At 53.7% G+C, this 23,065-nt stretch overlaps 1 protein-coding gene across 2 annotated transcripts; it reads right to left on the bottom strand.

Moving 5' to 3' along the window:
• Positions 1-14,544: 14,544 nt before the first annotated feature.
• RNF208 (ring finger protein 208) lies at positions 14,545-19,876 on the bottom strand. Of its 2 annotated transcripts, XM_073314536.2 has the most exons (3): positions 19,345-19,876; positions 18,877-19,001; positions 14,545-17,115 (listed from the first exon to the last, which is right to left on the bottom strand). In XM_073314536.2, exon 3 carries the CDS (start codon positions 16,263-16,265, stop codon positions 15,444-15,446), a length of 822 nt encoding a protein of 273 aa, XP_073170637.1. In that variant the 5' UTR covers positions 16,266-17,115; positions 18,877-19,001; positions 19,345-19,876; the 3' UTR covers positions 14,545-15,443. The 2 variants fall into 2 exon arrangements, with proteins under 2 accessions (XP_073170637.1, XP_078705201.1); XM_078849075.1 differs by having other exon boundaries at positions 18,877-19,876.
• Between the last annotated feature and the right edge of the window lie 3,189 nt (positions 19,877-23,065).

Genomic DNA, 23,065 nt, shown 5'->3' with positions numbered 1-23,065 from the left:
CAAGACTGGGGAGTTGGGGGGAAGTTGACTGAAGCCTCCTTATTGGTTCATGAGTGGCTGGGAGCTCATTCATGGGACTCAATTTGGTGTGTCCCTGCCTGTGGATGTCTGTGTAAGTGCAGTACCTGCCAGAAGTTTGTAGCTTGACGTCAGTATCACAGTGTGAGAGGGAGGTTTGGAGGGCACAGGGGTCCCTCATTCCAGGTGGGGACTCTGTCAGAACTACAATATTCCCTCATGGCCTGGGAATCTATGAACCACTGCAAGGAAGCTGAGGGTGTGATAAGAATGCTCGTAGACAGGTAGCTTGTTAAGTTTAGATTCTAAGAAGTGTGTTATACTTTGGTTTTATACATGACCATTTCCGTTTCCATTTGTTATCCCTACTCACTTTCTCTTAATCTTTGATTACAAACTTATGTTTGGTTTCAGAGTAACAGCCGTGTTAGTCTGTATTCGCAAAAAGAAAAGGAGTACTTGTTTCACTATAAATGTATCTCAGAGCTGTGATGTTATGAAGGACCTGCTCCTGAGTTGTACCAGTCACACTGTGTGAATATTGTTCCTTGGGGACAGCAAAGTTGGTAATTTCTGTGACTGTCCATGGCCAGGGGCGGGATACTAAAGGAGGACACTTTCAGTGGGGTTCAGGGGCTGGAGTACACCTATTGTTAACCTGCCAGGCAAAGGGAGGGCTGGCAGAGCCCTGAGGGGATTGTTTGGGTGGCTGACAGACTGGTGGGGTCAGGGAGCTGGCACCCAATTTAGAACCAGCAAATCTCTATCTTGCTGAGGTGGGGGAGGCGCCAAATAGATCCACAGTCCTGAGCACCCCAAGAAACTGTCACAGTGTCCTTCATATCACACTCATTGCAGAGATGTCTTTTTCTGGGGGCCTCATCTGTAGACGTTGTGTTCTCCTGCATGTGATGTCTCTTTGGAGTCATAAGAACGGCCATACTGGGTCAGACCAAAGGTCCATCTAGCCCAGGATCCTGGCTTCCAACAGTGGCCGGTGCCAGGTGCCCCAGAGGAAATGAACAGAACAGGTTATCATCAAGTGATCCATCCCCCATCACCCATTCCCAGATTCTGGCCAACAGAGGCTAGGGACACCATTCCTGCCCATCCTGGCTAACAGCCACTGATGGACCTATCCTCCATGAATGTATCTAGTTCTTTTTTGAATGCTGTTATGGTCTTGGCCTTCACAGCATCTTCTGGCAAGGAGTTCCACAGGTTGACTGTGCGTTGTGTGAAGAAATACATCCTTTTGTTTGTTTTAAACCTGATGCCATTAATTTAATTTGGTGACCCCTGGTTCTTGTGTTATGAGAAGTAGTAAACAACACTTCCTTATCTACTTTCTCTACACCAGTCATGATTTTATAGACCTCAATCATATCTCCCCTTAGCCATCTCTTTTCCAAGATGAAAAGTCCCAGCCATTTTTAAAGTCTGGCTCCTTCTCCTGGTTTCTGTCAGTGTCTTAGTGAGCAGGGGCCAGTGACTGGCTGGGACTGGGACTGAGACTGTGTGCTCAGTAGAGCACTGACATTTCCTCAGGCTGCCAGAGCACCTGCTCTGCCAGCACCTGGTAGGGAATATACAGGAGATAACAGCAACAGCTAACAGTAGTTTATGGTGTAAGCCTGCCTCAGGAGTAGCTCCTGCTAAAACAACTAACTCTGATTTCCTTGGGCTTTTCCCCACTTAATTGAGTTCTACTGTACCCCCAACTGATTGAGACAAAACATAATTTGGCCTCAAGAGTGCCTCTGCCTCTCTTTACTGCTCAGATTCAGCACACCTCTCCATTGAACTCCTTACACTACCGGCTGGTGGCAGGGAGGGGGAAAGGAAGGGAGTCCCAGAGTCTTTACGGCACATCAGGGCCCAGTATTGGGGAAAGGGCTATACACAGCTCACCGCAGCACAGGAAACTCGCCGAGGTGTGAAGTGGCCATTCATCTCAATGGAGTGTAAACTGTAAACATATCAACTGACGTCCGAGAGTCGGGTTATTGTGTTATAATTTGAAATACATCCGAAGTCACCCTGTCCCAAAACCACTGAAGTAATGGTCCGTCGCAGTGGTGATATAAGTTACTCGGCAGGTGGGAGCTGCGGGGGTGTTACACCGCGATAAAAGGTTATTTAATGGTGGACAAAATAATACAACTGGTTATAAAAAACAAAACAAAAAAACAAAACCATAACTGGGATTGTATTTAAACTGGAACAAATGGAACTGGAGTCCACCTACCTACAATGACATTAAATATATCAAGAATATATATAATAAAAAATAACAAGTTGAATACACACACACACACAATACTACTAAGTGTACTTAACTAAATATAACTCTCTAAATAAAAAATATCTATCTCTGTATGTACAAGCTATTATCTTACAGATTAATATTATGATTATTAGTTCAAGGTTTCCCTTTCCCCAGTCTCTCACTGGGATCTGTCTAACGCCCAAGTCAGTCTTTGCACCTCGGGTACCGCTCATGACTCGACTCCAGGATGCTTGCTTGTGGGGGTGCACATTAGCCCAGCCCCACGGCTCTGAAGGACCTTTGGTTCTCCTGTTCCAGATCTCTGGGACAGCATGAGTCAATGATAGGAGACGACTGGATCCAATGATTAGGAGCATGCAGGACCAGCTGCTCAGGAACATGCCATCCAACACGGACTGACTTGACCAGCCAGCTGTAAACGGAAGGGACCCTCTCCTGCACGTCTGTCTGTCCTGCCCAACCTCAGCCTCTCCACGTACTGTCGGTTTCTTTCCGTCTCTCTCAGGCTCCCCACTGCCTGACTCTGTCCCGCTGCTGTCTCCCTCTTTTCCTCCCACTCTCACTTCCCCTCCCCATGAGGGGTGGGGCACCTCCTCCTGCTTTCTTAGAACAATGACAGTGCATTCACCCTGAGCACACCCTGAACCACACAGCCCCAGACAGGGGAAAGTCCCTTCTCCATATTTATACTCAGCTGCATGAGAACACCTCCATGGAGATGAATTCACCCTGACAAAATAGCTCTGAGGGCTGTGATTCACACACACACACACACACAGAGCACTGCATGCCGGTGACATGCGCCGAGCATGCTGGTTCTCATTTCCCAGCACAGACCCTTCGTGTCACACCGAATGCCGCCTGGCACAGGCATTCCGTGAGCCCTGCCCAGCACAGAACCCGTTTGTCCCAGTCAGATCACTTGCACTAGTCTGTCTGGCAGCATTTTCACTGTGGCGGCAAATCCCCCCATATCAGTGCTGCCGCACATCAACGTCTGCCTTTGTGCTGTTGCCCTGTGACTGCTTAGTTCGCGCAGGCAGATGGGCAATTGGCAATGGGATCCACTGGTGCAATGCTGATCTTCCTCCCCACTCACTAGGGTGACCAGATGTCCCGATTTTATAGGGACAGTCCCAATTTTGGGGTCTTTTTCTTATCTAGGCTCCTATTACCCCCACTCCCAGTACCGATTTTTCACACTTGCTGTCTGCTCACCCTCACTATACTCACACTTCCAAAGGTGCCTCACTGCAGCCCCAGAACCCAAGTGAGCCCACACAGAGCGCTAAGTGTTCCTTGCCTCAAAGCAACGAGGTGCTTGTGCTTAGCACTGATGTCGTTGACATGAGTCTAATGCAACAACAGCAACCAAAGCCCTTCCCAGCCGGCCAGAGCTCCGCCTTCTGACAGGGAGGAGGGTCCATGATCTCACCATCTCCACACACACTGCGATGGCAGGTGTCACCAGAGGGCGCTGTTACACACGAGTCTGTCATGTTGTTTTTTGTAGTGCATGAGCAAGTTTTTAATCTCTGAAGAAAGGTTTGTTTATTGTTTGGTTAGGCAAGGTACAGTGCTGCAAGAAGCTGCTGCAAGCAGCAAGGAGGTTTTGTCTCTGCTAGACTCAGTTTTTGGTGCAGAGCAGCTTCTGGGGAACTGGGCAGCAGTGGGTGGGCTGAGATTTCTGGAGGAGAGGATTGCTGGACCATCTCTGCTCCAGGACGGGTGCATGTGCGTAAGCAAGTTATACGTAGGCTGTGTCTACACTGCCAGCAAGGGGTGCGATTCCCTTGCTTGTGTTCACATACTCCACTACCAGTGCTAGCTCCATTGCTATTTATAACGGTGCTCGCTCGACCAGAGCTAGCGCGGGTAAGTGTACACTAGCCGGGAAGCCACCCTCTGGCTCGTAGTGTAGACATAACCTCAGGATATACCCAGACTCCACCTCACTGATTGCTCCTCCACGGGGCGGGCAGCCTGCCAGGCCCCAGAATTCTCTAGACGCTCGGCAGAGGGGAAGAAAGGGCAGTGCGTACAGTCAAAGCTGTGCAGAAAAGGAGCTGACCTTGGGTTTAAGAGCCAGTACTGGTTCCCCAGAGTTAAATTAGTATATTTTTGCTGCCTGTCCCTAACAAAGGAGATCATGAGGAAATGATAGGTCCCAGAGCAGTGAACTATCTGTCAACAGAGGTGCTACAGCCTTTGTAGTTCAATAACTTTTGAAATACTGGGGATCTAAATGGGTTCTTGATGCTGTGGAGTAGCTGAGCACAGGCTCAGCCAGGGATGTACGTTTTTATGAGGATTAGAGCCATAGTTTTTTTCCTTGCTCTGCACACACAAACAAAAACTTCTACAAATCTGAACTTGGCAGCTCATTTTTGGGAATGTGTATCTCAGCTATTCCTTGACCAAATGATCCCAAATTTGCACCACAAAGTATCCCCCAGTCCCTGTTGTGGCTAGCTGTTTTCCAAGACAACATCCCTATGCATGTAGATTTAAGAGCACTTTAACATTCAAAACCAAGATATTTGGGGGTGCTGTACCTTATGTTGCTGAATTTGAACCATAAAGTCTACCCCAGCACCCAATGTGAGATATTAAGTTTCAAGCCAATTTGACCCTTCATGTGACTGCCAGAGCACTGTGCAATTTTGTATTTACACACATTTTTATAGGTTTCAGAGTAGCAGCCGTGTTAGTCTGTATTCGCAAAAAGAAAAGGAGTACTTGTGGCACCTTAGAGACTAACAAATTTATTTGAGCATGAGCTTTCGTGAGCTACAGCTTACTTCATTAGATGCAACCTCTCCTCTCCTCTCCTCTCCTCTCCTCTCCTCTAATGGAGCTCCTGCATGCATGCCAGTGTTTGTTGCTCAGAACAGTATGTGGGCTACTTTCTAGGGCTAATAATTTTTGCATGATCAGGTACGAAAGCTGGCTCTTGGTGCTGGATGACCTCAGAGGCTGCCTAGTGCTGGGAGTATTACATGGATGCTGCCCATCGTTTTTCTCCTAGTTGTACACAAAAAAATGTCATAAGAATCAGCAAATTTTAACATGACATCATTCTGGGAGGCCTGTGTCTCAGGAACCCCTTGGCCAAATGCCCACATTGTATCGTTGACCAAATTTGCACCATGCCCTCTATGGCATCTCCTCAGGTGGGGTACAGATTGCCAAGCCAATCAAAGCAGTTGTGGGTTTTCATAGGTTCATAGGTTCCAGGGCCAGAAGGGACCGTTGTGATCATTTAGTCTGACCTCGTGTATCACACAGGACAGAGACCTGCCCCACAATCATCCCTAGAGCAGATCTGTTAGAAGAGTATCCAATAGTGATTTAAAAATTCCCAGTGACGGAGAATCCACCATGACCTTTAGTAAATTGTTCCAATGGTTAATCACTCGCACTGTTAAGAACGTACACCTTATTTCCAGTCTGAATTTGTCTAGTTTCACCTTCCATCCGTTAGCTCGTGTTATACGTTTCTCTGCTAGATCAAAAAGCCCATTATTAAATATTTGTTCCCCAGTTAGGTACTTACAGACTCTACTCAAGTCACCTCAACCACTTTTTGAAAATTCATCGAACAGAAAGTTCTGTGCACTTTAACTCTGGAAGTCACTACAGCTCCTCCATAACAAGTGAGGCATTTTAGTGTTTGTGGTCCCAGATGAAATTAGACCAATTGTTGAAGGCATAGTCGATTGTTTGATTTGTTTTCTTAGGGTGTCACCTCAGAGGGGATGTAAGGCTCTTCGGATACCTTCATTGTGCATTTCCAAGTGGCTCCCAATGGAAGTGAACCCAAGCTGCTGTCTGGGACAATGCGGTGCCCTCTGCTGACAGGAGGAAGAGAGGAGTACTGTGAGGATCAGGAGATTGGAGGTGATGAACATCTTTGAAGGACACAGCCTGTCCCACTGAGACCAGTGGGAGAGGGTGGCCCGTAGCAGAGCGCTGTCCGCTCCTGCCTTCTTGCACCACAGAAACCTGCTCCGACTCCACTGGGCAGGTAGCCACACCGTGGAATAAAGGGTGAATCCTGTGTAACACCATGTAACAAAGGGTGAATTCACGGCCACGCACTCTCAGCTATGGAGCCAGGACTGGTGCCTCCATCATAGCTGTGGGGGTGAAGTCCTCGTCCCGGTTGGAGACATGAACACGTCTCATTTTCTCAACGCTAGCACACCCAGCTCAGGGTAAGATGCTGGAGCCCCCCAGCTCCAGACAAGGCTGGCACACTCCTGGGAGAGTCACAAAGCTGCACCCCTGAGGCCCTGCTTTGTTCCCAGAAGGTGATGCCAGGTGGGCCCTGCATGAACCCTGCCCAAGCTTTCACCCCAGGGTCAGCTGCTCTGAGCTCCCTTCCCCCAGGATCTGACTCTTTCAGCTGCCTCGAGTTCCACGAGCCACCCCGGCCCTGACAACCATTGGGCACTCACTTGCTGCTCCCCCCAGGGTTCTCACCCCTGCTAGCCAGATGGGGTACAACAGAGCCCTGCCCCTGTTACAGGGAAGATGTCTTTCAGCCCCAAGTCCCATGATGCTAGTGGCTGGAGCGCACACTGTAGAGCAATGCAATTTTCTGCCCTCTCCCAGGCGGGAAAGGAATCCTGCTGAGCTGATCTAAAGGCCTTTTCAACAGCCCCCAGCCCCTGCTCCCAGAGCTGGCCTCCCCTTCCGGAAACAGATCAGCCGCTTCATGCACTCCTTGCAGGTTCTTTGGCCTCCTGTAGCTTCTGTGCTATTGGACTCTGCAGCGGAGACACCTGAGGCCATGAGGAGGCAGTTTGACTGTGGGGCTGCAGCGGACACTGCCCATGATTGCCAGCTTTGCAGCAGGCAGTGTCATACAAATTCCCCCTCTACAAAGAGGCCCTGTCTGAAAAATCAGCCTTTCAGAGCACCTTCCCCAGAAAAAGGTGCTGGGCCAGATCCGCTCCCCGCTCATGGCAGTGGCAGTCTGGAGTAACTCCTCTGAAGGCAACACAGTTGCATTGGAGTTTCACTGGGGTAGCTGGGCTCAGGCCTGGCCCCCTAGCATGTGCCTAGGGCCATTAATGCAGCTGAGAGAAACAACCGTCACCATGTGACTTGACCGGCTTGTGGCTGACTGGGCCATTGCTGGCCGAGGGCCATGCACCACTCAGAGCGAAGGGTGAGCACAGTCCTGGCTACAGCTACATGAAGTGCCATTCCCCTACAGTGCAACTGCCTCTTGACTGGCACCTCATTTGCTTGTGGCCCAGTGCATTGTGGGATTTATCATCTCTTTGTTGGACTCAAAGGTTCTCTTTCTGCAGCTCTGCCTAGCTTTGCTCATGGGATTCCCTGGCTCATATTGCAAACCCTGCCTCTTCCCAGTGGGGGTGGGAAGGGTGGGTTCTGTTTTTTATTGGAGAGCTTTTATTTCTCTTGTGGTGAGAGAGGCCAAGGTAGGGTGACCAGATGTCCTGATTTTATAAAAAGAAAAGGAGGACTTGTGGCACCTTAGAGACTAACCAATTTATTTGAGCATGAGCTTTCGTGAGCTACAGCTCACTTCATTGGATGCATACCGTGGAAACTGCATGAAAAAACTTGTACCTTTTCTTTTTGCGAATACAGACTAACACGGCGGTTACTCTGAAACCTGTCATTATGCAAGGCACTGCATTTAGCCGTATGGAGTGGAAATCTATCAACTGCATGAAAAAACTTGTAGCAGTTTCCACGGTATGCATCCGATGAAGTGAGCTGTAGCTCACGAAAGCTCATGCTCAAATAAATTGGTTAGTCTCTAAGGTGCCACAAGTCCTCCTTTTCTTTTTGCGAATACAGACTAACACGGCTGTTACTCTGAAACCTGATTTTATAGGGACAGTCCCGATTTTTCGGTCTTTTTCTTATATAGGCTCCTATTACCCCCCACCCCTGTCCCGATTTTTCACACTTGCTGCCTGGTCACCCTAGTCAGAGGGCCGAATTCTTCATTGCCCTACAGCTCCGTTGCATCAGCTGCACCTGTGCAGAGCCACTAATTGGTTGGACGGGCTCTAGGGAATACTCTCCCATCCAGCCAGCTCGCCAGCCCCTACACAGGAGCCACCACCCCCTTCCCATGCGGGGCCATGACTGGGGCAGATTAGTGGTGTGCTGGGGTTTGGCCAGAAGCAGGAGGATGGGTGAGGTATCCTTATGCTTCAATTGCTGCAACCCCAGGATGGGGATCTGCTCCCCTTTGGTGCAGAGCCTGGCGCAGGGAAGCCAGGAATGTATGCCATGTGAAATACCCTTTGCACCCCGCTCAGAGGTTTGAGTGGGAATCGCTAAACAGTGTGCAGGTCCCAGTCCCCAGGAACTGCCCCCTGTGCTCAGCAAGACATTGTAAGCAAGGGTACCACCCCACAGCAACGCACCCCCCTCCCCAGGGCAGCGAGCTGGCCTGGCTCAGGCTCTGCTACCACCTCCCTGGACTGGTTTGTTGTCTCCCCGCCCCTGCATGGGCAATAGCTGGGGGAGCCGGGCTGGGGAAGCTCAAAGCTGTGGATCTGTGAGCTGAATGCCTGTCCTAGCAGGAGCCCAGGGAGGAGCATCCTTCCCAGCGGAGCTTCTCTGAGCATTTAATCCTCTGAACCAGCACAGAGCTTTCCCAGCTGCCCTCACGGCTGGCTGAGGAACCAGCCCGCCTAGCTCAGTAGCTGAGTGAGCCAGCTGAGCTGACACGTTGGGGGTGGAGGCCGGGAATCAGTCTGAGCAACACACCCCCTGGCAGGGCGGCCAGGGGAAGGGCTGCTCAGTGCCAACACACACCAAACCAGCCTAAGGTACCCGCTGCGGGCCAGGTGGGCCACAACTCAGAGGCAAGCGTGGTAGGTGTCATAGGTGCTGCCCTGGTGGGTCTTACCATGGCTGAGGGAAAGGGTATCTTGCTCGGGCTGGCAGGAAGAGGGAGGCTTGCAGGTACTCTCAGTACAGTGAGCAGTTGTGGCTCTCGTTTGGGCGCCTGGGGCAATCTATTGAGAGTCAGGGCTCCTCAGGCCCCCTGCACTGGGACCCCTCTGCACTGGCTCCCAACTCAGGTGCTGCTGCTCCTCCATGAGTCCCCCACAGAACTGCCCCCAGCTGTGATATCCGGCACTCCCAGCCTGTTCCACACACCTCTGCCTACGGTTCCTGGGGCTTCCTCTCTGCATTCAGCTTCTCTGCAGCTCCTGGCTAGCCCAGGGCCGCTGCTTCCAAATGGAGCCCAGCCACTTCCTGCTCAGGGTCCTCCATCCTGCCTGGCCCAGGGAAGGGGCAGTGCAGGGGGGAGGGGGCTGAGGGGAACTGTAGTTCCCTGCTTAGCAGATCCACACTCCAGTAGGGCGGGGAGGGGTAATTCTGCAGTCACCGTTGGATGGCTTCTTTGTCACGGGCCCAAGACTCCCAGCCAGTCCCGTCTGTGTTACGGGAGAATGGGAGTCCAACCATTCACGGCTCAGGGGCTGAGGGGCTGCCTGCAGGCACTGTCTCCTCCTCGGCAGCGGTGTGAGAGCAAAACACGTGGATAATGCCATGTTAATGCTGCCCGGCTGCAATCACAGAATGTCGCGGGACCATAAACTTTCCCACATCAGTGTTACCTGAGCTGCACCGGACACACATGAACACACACACACATGTGCACTCCCACACTTGCACACTCAGAGACGTGCACACGTACACACAGGCACACACATGGCGGTATATGTGTGCACACACACAGAGAATCATCGAATCATAGAATATCAGGGTTGGAAGGGACCTCAGGAGGTCATCTAGTCCAACCCCCTGCTCAAAGCAGGACCAATCCCCACCTAAATCATCCCAGCCAGGGCTTTGTCAAGCCTGACCTCAAAAACCCCTAAGGAAGGAGATTCCACCACCTCCCTAGGTAACGCATTCCAGTGTTTCAGCACCCTCCTAGTGAAAAAGTTTTTCAAAATATCCAACCTAAACCTCCCCCACTGCAACTTGAGACCATTACTCCTTGTCCTGTCCTCTGCTACCACTGAGAACAGTCTAGATCCATCCTCTTTGGAACCCCCTTTCAGGTAGTTGAAAGCAGCTATCAAATCCCCCCTCATTCTTCTCTTCCGCAGACTAAACAATCCCAGTTCCCTCAGCCTCTCCTCATAAATCATGTGTTCCAGTCACCTAATCAATTTTGCTGCCCTCTGCTGGACGTTTTCCAATTTTTTCACATCCTTCTTGTACTGTGGGGCCCAAAACTGGACACAGTACTCCAGATGAGGCCTCACCAATGTCGAATAGAGGGGAACGATCACGTCCCTCGATCTGCTGGCAATGCCCCTACTCATACATCCCAAAATGCCATTGGCCTTCTTGGCAACAAGGGCACACATATCCAGCTTCTTGTCCACTGTAACCCCTAGGTCCTTTTCTGCAGAACTGCTGCCGAGCCATTCGATCCCTAGTCTGTAGCGGTGCATGGGATTCTTCCGTCCTAAGTGCAGGACTCTGCACTTGTCCTTGTTGAACCTCATCAGATTTCTTTTGGCCCAGTCCTCTAATTTGTCTAGGTCCCTCTGTATCCTATCCCTACCCCTCAGCGTATCTACCTCTCTTCCCAGTTTAGTGTCATCTGCAAACTTGATGAGGGTGCAGTCCACGCCATCCTCCAGATCATTAATGAAGATATTGAACAAAACCAGCCCCAGGACCGACCCTTGGGGCACTCCACTTGATACCGGCTGCCAACTAGACATGGAGCCATTGATTACTACCTGTTGAGCCTGAAAATCTAGCCAGCTTTCTATCCACCTTATAGTCCATACATCCAGCCCATACTTCGTTAACTCGCTGACAAGAATACTGTGGGAGACCGTGTCAAAAGCTTTGCTAAAGTCAAGGAACAACACAGCCACTGCTTTCCCCTCATCCACAGAGCTAGTTATCTCATCATAGAAGGCAATTAGATTAGTCAGGCATGACTTGTCCTTGGTGAATCCATGCTGACTGTTCCTGATCACTTTCCTCTCCTCCAAGTGCTTCAGAATTGATTCCTTGAGGACCTGCTCCATGATTTTTCCAGGGACTGAGGTGAGGCTGACTGGCCTGTAGTTCCCAGGATCCTCCTTCTTCCCTTTTTTCAAAGATGGGCACTACATTAGCCTTTTTCCTGTTGTCCGGGACGTCCCCCGATCGCCATGAGTTTTCAAAGATAATGGCCAATGGCTCTGCAATCACATCCACCAACTCCTTTAGCACTCTCGGATGCAGCGTATCCGGCCCCATGGACTTGTGCTCGTCCAGCTTTTCTAAATAGTCCCGAACCACTTCTTTCTCCACAGAGGGCTGGCCATCTATTTCCCATGTTGTGATGCCCAGTGCAGCAGTCTGGGAGCTGACCTTGTTCGTGAAGACAGAGGCAAAAAAAGCATTGAGTACATTAGCTTTTTCCACATCCTCTGTCACTAGGTTGCCTCCCTCATTCAGTAAGGGGCCCACACTTTCCTTGACTTTCTTCTTGTTGCCAACATACCTGTAGAAACCCTTCTTGTTACTCTTAACATCTCTTGCTAGCTGCAACTCCAGGTGTGATTTGGCCTTCCTGATTTCACTCCTGCATGCCCGAGCAATATTTTTATACTCATCCCTGGTCATTTGTCCAATCTCCCACTTCTTGGAAGCTTCTTTTTTGTGTTTAAGATCAGCCAGGATTTCACTGTTAAGCCAAGCTGGTCGCCGGCCATATTTCCTATTCTTTCTACACGTCGGGATGGTTTGTCCCTGTAGCCCCGATAAGGATTCTTGACAATACACATGGAGGTATAGACACACACATGTAAATACACACGCACAGAGGTCCATGCACATGCAGACGCACACACATAGCGGTACAGGCACACACGCACACACAGTTCCGTGCACACGCACACACAGAGGTATATGCAGGCACGTACACGTAAACACACAGCGGTACATGACATATGCACAGAGGTACACGCACACACAGAGGTCATGCATGTACACACACACACACACACAGAGGTCATGCATGTACACACAGAGAAGTACATGTATGCGCACACACCCGGAGATACACACAGAGGTGCACGCACACACACAGACACATGCACACATAGAAGTATAGGCACCTGTGTACACGCACACACACACGCGCGCGCACCCTCAGTTAACCTTGATGCTGGAAGCTTAAATGTATATGGCTCTTTAATTCTTGCTTTTCCCGGTAAAACATGCTGCTTAATGGTATCGTTAATGTAAAAATGCACCAGCATCTGGAGAAACTTCGCTTCGCCACATCCCGACTGCTTTAATGTTGAGCGGTAACGCTGCGGTCGTCTAGATTGTTTCCCCTTATTCATAAAATAATCCAAAGGAAGCAAATGTTCTTCCCTGACCATGACTGCACTTGGCAATAGTGGGAGGACATGCTCCTACTGGGCATGGGGCCTAGTGGCATCTGGAGTGCTCACACATGGCATTTGTCTGGCTGGACATACTAGCGGGCAGTGGAGGGGCCAGAGGGGGTAACCAGAGCCTCTGGGTTGGGTACAGGCTTTATGCAGAACTTTCTCCATGTTATGCAAATAAACCCTCAGCCACAGCATGGTGGCCATGCAGTTCTCAGTAGCGTCCGACTGTCCGACTCTCAATGTATTTTTAATACACCAATTGTCTTGGTATCAATAGTTTATAAAACATCCCTGGAGGGTTGTTAACTGCCCATGACAAGGGCTGCATGTGCGGGGAAGGATGGAGCCGGCAGTTGCTGCCTGGAGCCCAGGCCAGAGCGACTCCATAACAATCCCTGTTCCTCGCATGCAGCTCAGAGACCTGCGTTAGGCATGGGGGCCTAGTCCCGGACAGAGAGCTCAGGGGAGGAGAGGGCTAGCACAGGTCCTTGTCCCTGGAGAAAGCCTTTCCTGCTGGGCTCACTCCCATGAGCTGCCAGGTCCTGTCTTGGGGGCCTCCCCTGCACTGGGATGAGCCAGCCAGGGGCCAGCAGCAGGCTGCTGGTGAGGTTTGTAAATACCTCCACAAGAATCCTGGCCTCGTCTAGTCCCAGCTAAGCGCCCCAGCTCCTTGCCCCATGCAACATACTCTATAGATGCTCGGTGTGGTTCGTTCCAGTATAATCTTTATTTGGGAGATGGAGCAGGGATTAACAAGGCCAGGTAGAAAACAGGAGCATCGTCACAACCAGCGACAGGAGGAATCGGCAGAGCGAAAATGAAACAATGTCAGGCCCTGTTCTCAGTGCTCTCCCCAGCCCTGTCCCACCACTGCCCAGTGAGCATGGCCTCTCGGGACTCTCCTCCACCCTTGGCAGGGCTGCAGGGAGTGCTCATGCTCTGGCTGTGAGCCAGGGGGGTTGTCTGCAGTATCTTCCCCAGGGACCCTGCAGGGCTGCTTGCTGGCTCTCACCTTCCCTCTCCCTAACGGCACCGAGGCCAGCTCTGGGCCCCCTGGAGAGGGGGGTGGTTGAGCCTCTCCGCTGAACGTTTGGCTCTTGGGGCTGTGGCAGTGTAATAAGTAGGCACAAACTCAGACCGACATTTGTGGGGTGAGCTGAGCTGCGTGTCCAGAGCTCACTGGGCAGAGCCAGCCCTGGCCAGAGGGCCCAGAGGATACGGGATCCAGAAGTGCACAGACAATACTGTCCCGGATGGCTGATCTGGGCCCAACCCTGGGCAGCATTCCCCAGGGAGTATGCATTCAGCTCCCTCGCACCTCCGTACCTCGCAGCTTATGGCTTGTTTTATTCTTTTTTTCTTTTCTTATTTTTTGCTTTTTTGCAGCAAGCTCTCCCCAAAATGTTCTGAAGAGATAAAATCTCCAAGCAGGGCAGCTGCTTCCCTGCTCTCCCACCTGTGTGAGAGATAACAGAGGGCATGGTGATGGGTAGCCGCTCTCACCACTGCCCCTTTGGGGACAGGGACGCTGTCATAGTCCGACTGGTCACCCCATCCTCTGCAGTCTGTAGTACAAGGGGCTTTGGTGGCCTTGGCTTGCTAGCCAGATACCCTCTGGGGCCCTCACTCCTGGGCTGCCCTACTGGGGAACAGGAGCCTTGCTGGAGGGGTAGAAGGGAGGAACATGGCATGGCACACTTTGACAAAGTCTTCAGCCTCTGCACTACTGCGCACCTGGCAGCATGGAGCAGAAAGGCTGAGCAAGGAGATCCGCAGGTCCCTTCCCCTCCCAGAGACATACAGAACCCATGGAAGAAGGATCACAACTCAATGCCTTTATTAACACGAACCACCCAAAGGATGGGGCGTCCCCAGACAGGGATGGGCAAACAAAGATCCTCCAAAACGAGGACAAATGGGAGCTTTCCTGGAGGGCCTGTGGAGGAAATGGGCTACGTCCGTTAATAATGGGAGGCCAATGGCAACGGGTTTAATTGGCTGCAGTTACTTTGACGCATGCCAGCTTGGCCACCGAGATGAAAGCTTTGGCAAATAATGCAGAGAGGGTCTGACTGACGTGTGGCAACCTCCCCGTCCCATCCCTGTGGGAGGCAGGTTCAGGTCTCACGTGCAGCCCAGTTCAGCCCTGGGAAGCTCCCAGGCTCTCCACCTGTGTCACCTCTGTAGGTTGCGTGGGCTGAGCAGCATGGGGGCGCCAGCGCCGTGGGTCAGCCAGGCCAGTGGTGGGGCTGCGCCTGGGCGGAGCTGCTCCACCCTGACCAGGCCACAGAGCCAGGGGAAGGGGACAGGAAGCAAGCTGCCCAGGGAGTGAGCACAGCGGGCTGGGTGGCACCTGTCCAGATGCACAGGGGGAGCGTGAGCCGCAGGATAGGAATGTCCCTTGCTCTGGAGCACTGCCAGGCCCAAGGGGAGCACCTCTGCTCAACCAGTGGCTTCATATTACAAGGGGGCTGTGTTCCCAGCAGCCCCCACCTAAACTTGAGCACTGAGCAGGTGGGGATGCCCTGTGCTGGAGCGGGGAGCTGGGCCGGGGGATGATGTGTATAGCACCTGCAGTGCCAGGGGAGCTAGTCAGACCTGCCACCCTCACTCGGTCCTGTCATCCCCTGGGACTGGTCCGCAGGCTTCTCTCACGCTGTCCGGCCCCCGGGGCAGGGAGGCGGTGCAGAGCTAGGCAGGGCGGGGTGCACAGGTTACATGATGGTGCAGGAAGACAGTGGATTTCGGATGTGGCAGGTACAGGCAGCGCCGCAGTACTGGCGGAAGGTCTGGTAGCAGCTGCGGTCGGCGTCGCTGCTCCACTGCACGGGGTTGGCAGCCAGGGCCTCAGCCGGCAGTCTGTTCAGGATACTGGTGTTCACTGCCAGCGCGGCCAGCCCGTAGTCGGTGAAGAGCACGGTTTCCCGCTTGCAGGTGGGGCAGGAGATGAACTTGTACTTGGGGCAGGACTCATAGAGGATCTGCAGGCACTCCTCGCACACCGAGTGCAGGCAGGAGAGGATGCGGGGCCGCTTGTTGGTGAAGTTGTACATGTGGCCGCAGGTGGGGCACTCGAGGGGCTCGCACGGTGTGGAGGGGTGCAGAACGTACTGGTTAACGATCACCTCGTCTGAGGGCGGCTGGCGGTGGTAACAGACCTCTGAGCTGCCCTTGCGCTGCCCTTGGTATATTCGCTCTCGCCGCGGCAGGGGCGGAGTCCGGGGCAGCCCCAGAGAGCCAGGATTACTGTCCAGGGCAGGGATGTCCCCGCAAGCCTGATTGACAATGATCTCGGACTCTGATGGCCAGGCGCGCTTGGCCACGAGGGGGGGCTCCCGGCGGGGCGCTGAGGTGTAGCGCGGCTGGGAGGCCTGGAGTTCCGAGAACTTCTCTGGGTGGATGATCTTCATCGCCTCCATTTTGATGATGACTTGTTGCCCTTTGAGACACGACATGAGGATGGTTTTCACATTGCTGTCCGCTGCTCTGGGCTCTGCAAGGGGAGCCTGCATGAGGCTAGAACACGCCGGCAGCATGCAGAGCTTTCAATCGTGTTCGGGCAGTGAAGCGATAGGGCTGGAGAAAGCCGCTGGAGCAGGGGCACATCCTGGGAGAAAGGTGCAGCTCTAGGCAACCAAGTTCCCTCCGGATTCCAGTAACCCCAGCTTCCCCCGCATTCCTAGAGGTGCTGCTTCCGCAGATGGAGGCGTGCACAGGAAGTGGCTGCAGTCACAGCAGCATTCTGCTGAGCGGAGCCTTTCTGCTCCTAGGTTCCAATCTAATGATCAAAGTTCTTCCTCCCCGCAGTGCCTTTCTCAGATGCTTAATCCTGTGGCAGCCCTGTCATGGAGAGATCTCCCACTCTCTGTGTGCTCTCGCTTTCCAAGCCAGATCATCATCAGCTGGAAATAGCAAACTCAGGCAAGAGGCTTAGGGACAGCCAGGCTCTCTCCTGGCCCTGGAGCAGATGAGTCAGGGCTCCAGTTCATCCCAGGACAGCTCCCACCAGGCATATGCTCAGTGCAGCCTGCAAGGAGGGCTCCCTGCACCTTTCCACAGGTGCCCTGCCCCCACCCAGCCTGTATTCCTCTTTCTGGGTAAGATCCTGGCAGGGCTGAAGAATGTGTGTGTGAATTCCTTTGCTCTGACTTCGTCTCTCCCACTCGCAGTCACTGAGGTTCGCGGAGACTGCAGCTGCCCCAGGGTAGTAGCTGGGCACCAGACCCAGAGCCAGGAAGCGTCCTGCTGGGGTGAGGAGCGGACCGGGCTCACCTTTGCAGTGGCATGCTCCGTTGGTGGGGATGCAGGGGGTGTAGCCACCGATCAGACCTGCCGCGCTGCCCCAGCCTCAGCTCCACGTTCCCTGCAGCCACTCGCAGGAAAAGGCTGGAAACACAAAGCAACAGGAAGTTGGAGACTCGGCTCAAGGGAGATTTGAAATCTGCAAGTGTTCAATGGGGATCACTGGGTGGCTGGAGCCAGCGCCTCACTCTCTGCTCCTTGGGCAGACCCAAGGAGCACATCCCAGAGCCCTGGCTGGCTGCCCAGCACAGCTGCAAGACATGGGAGTCGCCAGGCATTCCCCACAGGCCTCTGTTCTCCAGTACCTACCTGTCAGTTTCCCAGGGCTGGGCTTGGGGAGGGGGGATTCTGGGGAGGGGCTCAGCACTCCCTGACCAAAGCCTGGGACAGACTCTGATGTCTCCCCTAGAAATCCCAGATGCATAAGTAGCCTGTTACTCCCCCTCCCCCTCCTAGGTCTCAGGGGCCCTTTCTCAGGTAGTCGGGGCTCCCCACTCTGCCTCTGGATTTGTGCATTTGACCCCTGCCATTGATTATGTCACTCTCCCCACATTATCTCACACACATTCGCTCCGCCCTGGCTTCTCTCTCTCTTCCGTGTCCCCCATCCCAGTCCTCTTGGGACGGGGGCTGAGAAGGCACCAGTGTTTCAGGGGTGAAAGGGTGACTGTCACTGTAGGTATTGCCTTCCTAGTGGCAAGGAGACAGCCCTGTCCCTCTGGAGAGGACGATGGAGGCTCCTTCATTGCAGGCCTGGCAAATTCCTACCCTGTGTTAGCAGGGAGCTGCCTTCAGCACGCTCCAACCAAGCTCTGCAAGAACTGATCATGGGGCCATGCACCCACGGAACCACCTAAAGGAGGCTGCTTGGCCACAGGCCGTTCAACAGGTCTGTCTGGCTATGGTGCAGCCCCAGAAGGGACCACCTGGCTAAGGGGCTGCCCAAAGGGCTAGCTGAGCGAACTGGTCAAGGTATTTTACCCCATCCAAATCTCTCATTCATCCCAAATGTCTTGCTCTAATGCAGTGGGGATCAGCAGGAAGCGGGTGGAAGAGCTGGTGAGTTAGCTGGGCCCGCTGGGCCTACCCTGCACCTTCATCACAGCCACCAGGGCTTGGAAGGCAGCAAATCCTCATCACCAGGCTGTCCGCTGTCCCTGGCTGCAGTGTGCTACATTCTACCTACCCAGCCACAGGGACAACACAGCACACACCCTGCTATACGACACAGGAGTGACACATCCACCACACACACTGACACACAGCACTCCCACTGCTACACAACACAGGAGTGACACACCCGGCACATAACACACACCCTGCTACACAACACAGGAGTGACACACCCGGCACACACACTGACACACAGCTACACAACACAAGAATGACACACCTGTCATACACAGCACACACCCTGCTACACAACATAGGAGTGACACACCCAGCACACACCCCAACACACAGCACTCCCACTGCTACGCAACACAGCAGTGACACACCTGGCACACACACTGACAGGCAGTGCTCAAGAGGCACACACCACACACACAGTGACATATATGCTCACACACACACACATAACAAAGTAACACACAGCATTCACACTCCCAGCACACTCCATGCTGACAGGCTGGGAGCAGCTCACACAGCCACACGGTGTTCACAGTGACCCATGGCACGCACTGTATGCAATGACACGCAGCACAGATATGCAGCATACACACAGCATGCACACAGTTACACAGCACTCACACTGACACATCACACACACTCACAAGCGCACACACAGTCCTGCAGGCTGATGCCCACCACTGACACACACTGACAGGCAGTAAATACCCTTACCTGGGATGGGCTGTGGGGCTGCAAAGCTCTGTTATTTAAGGAGGCTCCTGCCTTGTGGGGCTGGCTCCTCTCTCTGGGCCAGGCAAACTGCCAGCGGACTGGAGGCCTCAGTCACTAGAGGTTATCTGAAAGGCAGAGGAGATGACTCTGTTATCCACACCTTCTCCAAATCGTGCCTGGCTCTTCCTCAATTCCAGTCCAGCTTCCTGATGGCCCCTGGCAACAGCCTGCTCAGTGCAGCCTCTTCTGCTGTTCAATGTCCAGCCCAGCAAAGAGGTGATTATCCCCTAAAGGGCAGGACACAAAGGCCGCACTCAAAGAGGAAGGGCTCTCCCCCAGCTGTGCTTGTTCCGGATGCTGTGCAATGGCCAGCCCTCCAAGGTACCTGCAGGCCAGTGGGCTCAGGAGGGAGCCCAGCTCCCTTCCAGGCCTGCTGCGGAGGTTCCCTGGGACTGCTCCTGACTGCACCTTCGATCCCAGGGATGCGACTCTTCCAGGCTGCAATGATGAAGGACAACTGCCTCTTCCCAGGGCTTTCGCCTCCTCGACTCCTCGCACCAGTACGACAGCAAACCTGCTCTCTGGGCAGGATGGGATTTTGCTTCGACAGGTAAGATGCTGATGCAACACTGTCTGCGACGGCAAGTGCACACGGCATCTGCAGGCTACTGAACTGGCAGAACCTTACAAGAGGCGGCAGCATCTGCTAGTAGCTTTCCTGGGATCATCTCTGCAAAGGCAAGATCCTTGGCAGCACAGCAGATACAGGGCTGGCTGGAAGCAAGGGCCTTGCCAAATCCTTTCTGTTGCTGGCGGACCCTGTCCCCTGGGGATGCTCACTGCTGGAGGTGGTCTCTTTGCTGCTCTGGCTGCTGCTGTGGAAGGCTCTCCCCAGGAGCTGTGAGGGAGCCTGTCCCCAGGATGCTCAGTGCTGGGAGCTGGTTCCTTGCTGCTCTCTCTCCCCCTCTCTCTGTGTGTCTGCAGTGGGTACTGCAGTGATGCAGCCAGCTCACATTTCTCGCTATCAGCAGCATGGAGCCCAGAGGGCCGCAGAGCCCTAGTGCCCAATATCAGCTCCCTCCCCCTTGTCATTCATGAGTCTTTTCCCCTCCCTCAGCAGCATTTAGCTCAGTTCCTCTGCTCGTCTCTGCTCGTGCAGCAGCCGGTTCCAGGCAGGCTGCTTGCTATGCAAGCTTCCTGGGGGAGGGGTGAAGGGGATTTCCCCCCTCGATGGCAGGATGGCTGCAGCTCTCAGCAAGCTCTCCGCTCGCTCGGGTGTGAGAGCACAGATTGTGGTCTGGGCTTCCTTCCTCCCCCTCACACTTTTTCCGCCGGTTGAGCTGCCTGCTACTGCTGCTGCAGCAATGAATCTCTGCCACCTCGCAGCCCAGGTCAGCCTCGGAGCACCCCGCAAATGCACATGCTGCCTGGCTATTGCCTCCCCTGCCACTCTGGGAGGCCAGCAGAGGCCATTTCAGAGCACAGACCTGCTTTGACCCCTGGTGGAGTCTCCTAGGAGGCACAGCCGGACAGACACAAGTGCAGGGCCGGGGCCCAGCACTTTAGAGGGGCCTGCAGTGACTCAGCAACTATAGGGCAAACCCACACATGCTGGTGTAAAGAGCCAGGAATATTGCCGTGATAGCCTGGGGCTGTGTGCCAATAGCCTGGTCTCTGCGCTGGCTAGGCCCAGCCGCCCCGGGGCCTTGTCCCAATAGCCTGGTCTCTGCACTGGCTAGGCCCAGCCGCCCCGGGGCCGTGTCCCAATAGCCTGGTCTCTGCACTGGCTAAGCCCAGCCACGCCAGGGCCGTGTCCCAATAGCCTGGTCTCTGCACTGGCTAAGCCCAGCCACGCCAGGGCCATGTCCCAATAGCCTGGTCTCTGCGCTGGCTAGGCCCAGCTGCCCCGGGGCTGTGTCCCAATAGCCTGGTCTCTGCGCTGGCTAGGCCCAGCTGCCCCGGGGCTGTGTCCCAATAGCCTGGTCTCTGCACTGGACTAGGCCCAGCCGCCCCGGGGCTGTGTCCCAGTAGCCTGGTCTCTGCACTGGCTAGGCCCAGCCATACCGGGGCCGTGTCCCAGTAGACTGGTCTCTGCGCTAGCTAGGCCCAGCCGCGCCGGGGCCGTGTCCCAGTAGCCTGGTGTCTGTGCTGGCTAGACCCAGCCACGCCGGGGCCGTGTCCCAATAGCCTGGTCTCTGCGCTGGCTAGGCCCAGCCACGCCAGGGCCATGTCCCAATAGACCTGGTCTCTGCGCTGGCTAGACCCAGCCACGCCGGGGCTGTGTCCCAATAGCCTGGTCTCTGCGCTGGCTAGGCCCAGCCATGCCGGGGCCATGTCCCAATAGCCTGGTCTCTGCGCTGGCTAGGCCCAGCCATGCCGGGGCCATGTCCCAATAGCCTGGTCTCTGTGCTGGCTAAGCCCAGCCATGCCGGGGCCGTGTCCCAATAGCCTGGTCTCTGCGCTGGCTAAGCCCAGCCATGCCGGGGCCGTGTCCCAGTAGCCTGGTCTCTGCGCTGGCTAGACCCAGCCACGCCGGGGCCATGTCCCAATAGCCTGGTCTCTGCACTGGCTAGGCCCAGCCGCCCCGGGGCCGTGTCCCAATAGCCTGGTCTCTGCACTGGCTAGACCCAGCCACCCTGGGGCCGTGTCCCAATAGCCTGGTCTCTGCGCTGGCTAGGCCCAGCTGCTCTGCGGCCGTGTCCCAATAGCCTGGTCTCTGCGCTGGCTGGGCCCAGCCACGCCTGGGCCATGTCCCAATTGCCTGGTGTCTGGGCTGGCTAGACCCAGCCGCCCCGGGGCCGTGTCCCAATAGCCTGGTCTCTGTGCTGGCTAGGCCCAGCCGCTCTGCGGCCGTGTCCCAATAGCCTGCTCTCTGCGCTGGCTGGGCCCAGCCACGCCTGGGCCGTGTCCCAATTGCCTGGTCTCTGCGCTGGCTAGGCCCAGCCGCGCCGGGGCCGTGTCCCAATAGCCTGGTCTCTGCGCTGGCTAGGCCCAGCCGCTCTGCGGCCGTGTCCCAATAGCGGGGCTCTCGGGGATGGGTAGGTCCAGCTGCTCTAAGGAGTTAATTCAATACACGGGGCTCTGGAGATGGGTAGGCTGTACAGGCTCTCTATTGGTAGGGAGAAAAACACACTTTAAAAAATTGTTTAGCCTGCTTGGCAAGCTCTGGCCAGGGTAAAAGGGATGTGGGGCTCAGCAGAGCTGAGAAGGAATGACTCTTCTTTTCCAGGGCCCAATCATCTCACACAGGACAGTGTTGCAAATGCTCACAGCTCTGTCATGTGTCAAACGGCAGGGCTCAGTTTCAAACCACACCAGCAATTCCCCTTCTTCTTCTTCTTCTTCTTCTTCTTCTTTTTTTAAGAAAAAAAGTCAAATTAAAAAAACCAACAACCCCAAAATGTAACCAAACAGTCACACCAATACTCAATAGTCACACCCAGACCAAATAGCCACAATGGAACCCAAAGTTCAAATCCTAACTCAACAGCTGCATCCACACCCAAAAGCGACAACCTTACCCAACAGCCACAACTGAACTCAATAGCCAAACCCTAACCCCACAACTACTCCCGAACCCCACAGCTACACAAGAGCTATATCCTAACTCCAAAGTCACATCTGATCCCAAAAGTCACACCCTCAACCAACAGCAATAGTCACACCCAGTAGTTACACCCAAACATAACAGCTAACATAACAGCCATAACCAAACACAAACAATACTATGTTAAAGCATGCTAGGCAGTGGCTCTCAACCTTTCCAGACTACTGTACCCCTTTTAGGAATGTGATTTGTCTTGTGTACCCCCAGGGTTCACCTCACTTAAAAACTTTTTGCTTACAAAATCAGACATAAAAATACACACATGTCACAGCACACTGTTACAGAAAAATTGCTGACTTTCTCATTTTTACCATATAATTATGAAATAAATCAATTGGAATACAAATATTGTACTTACATTTCAGTGTATATAGAGCAGTATAAAACAAGTCATTGTCTGTATGAAATTTTAGTTTTTACTGACTTCGCTAGTGCTTTTTACGTAGCCTATTGTAAAACTAGGTAAATATCTAGATGTAGATGTATCCCTGGAAGATCTCTGTGTAGCCTCAGGGATATGCATACCCCTGGTTGAGAACTACTATGCTAGGGAACTTTTAGTTCACACCAGCAGGGTCTACA

The sequence above is a fragment of the Lepidochelys kempii genome, chromosome 16 (genome assembly GCF_965140285.1).
Source record: "Lepidochelys kempii isolate rLepKem1 chromosome 16, rLepKem1.hap1, whole genome shotgun sequence".
Classification (NCBI taxonomy): Eukaryota; Metazoa; Chordata; order Testudines; family Cheloniidae; genus Lepidochelys; species Lepidochelys kempii.
Note: the sequence above shows the minus strand (reverse complement) of the source record. Positions and strands in the feature narration are given on the sequence as shown.

What these genes read in the sequence shown, in the direction of transcription:
- RNF208 (XM_078849075.1), bottom strand. Translation starts at nt 16,265, where the DNA reads ATGCTGCCGGCGTGTTCTAGCCTCATGCAGGCTCCCCTTGCAGAGCCC.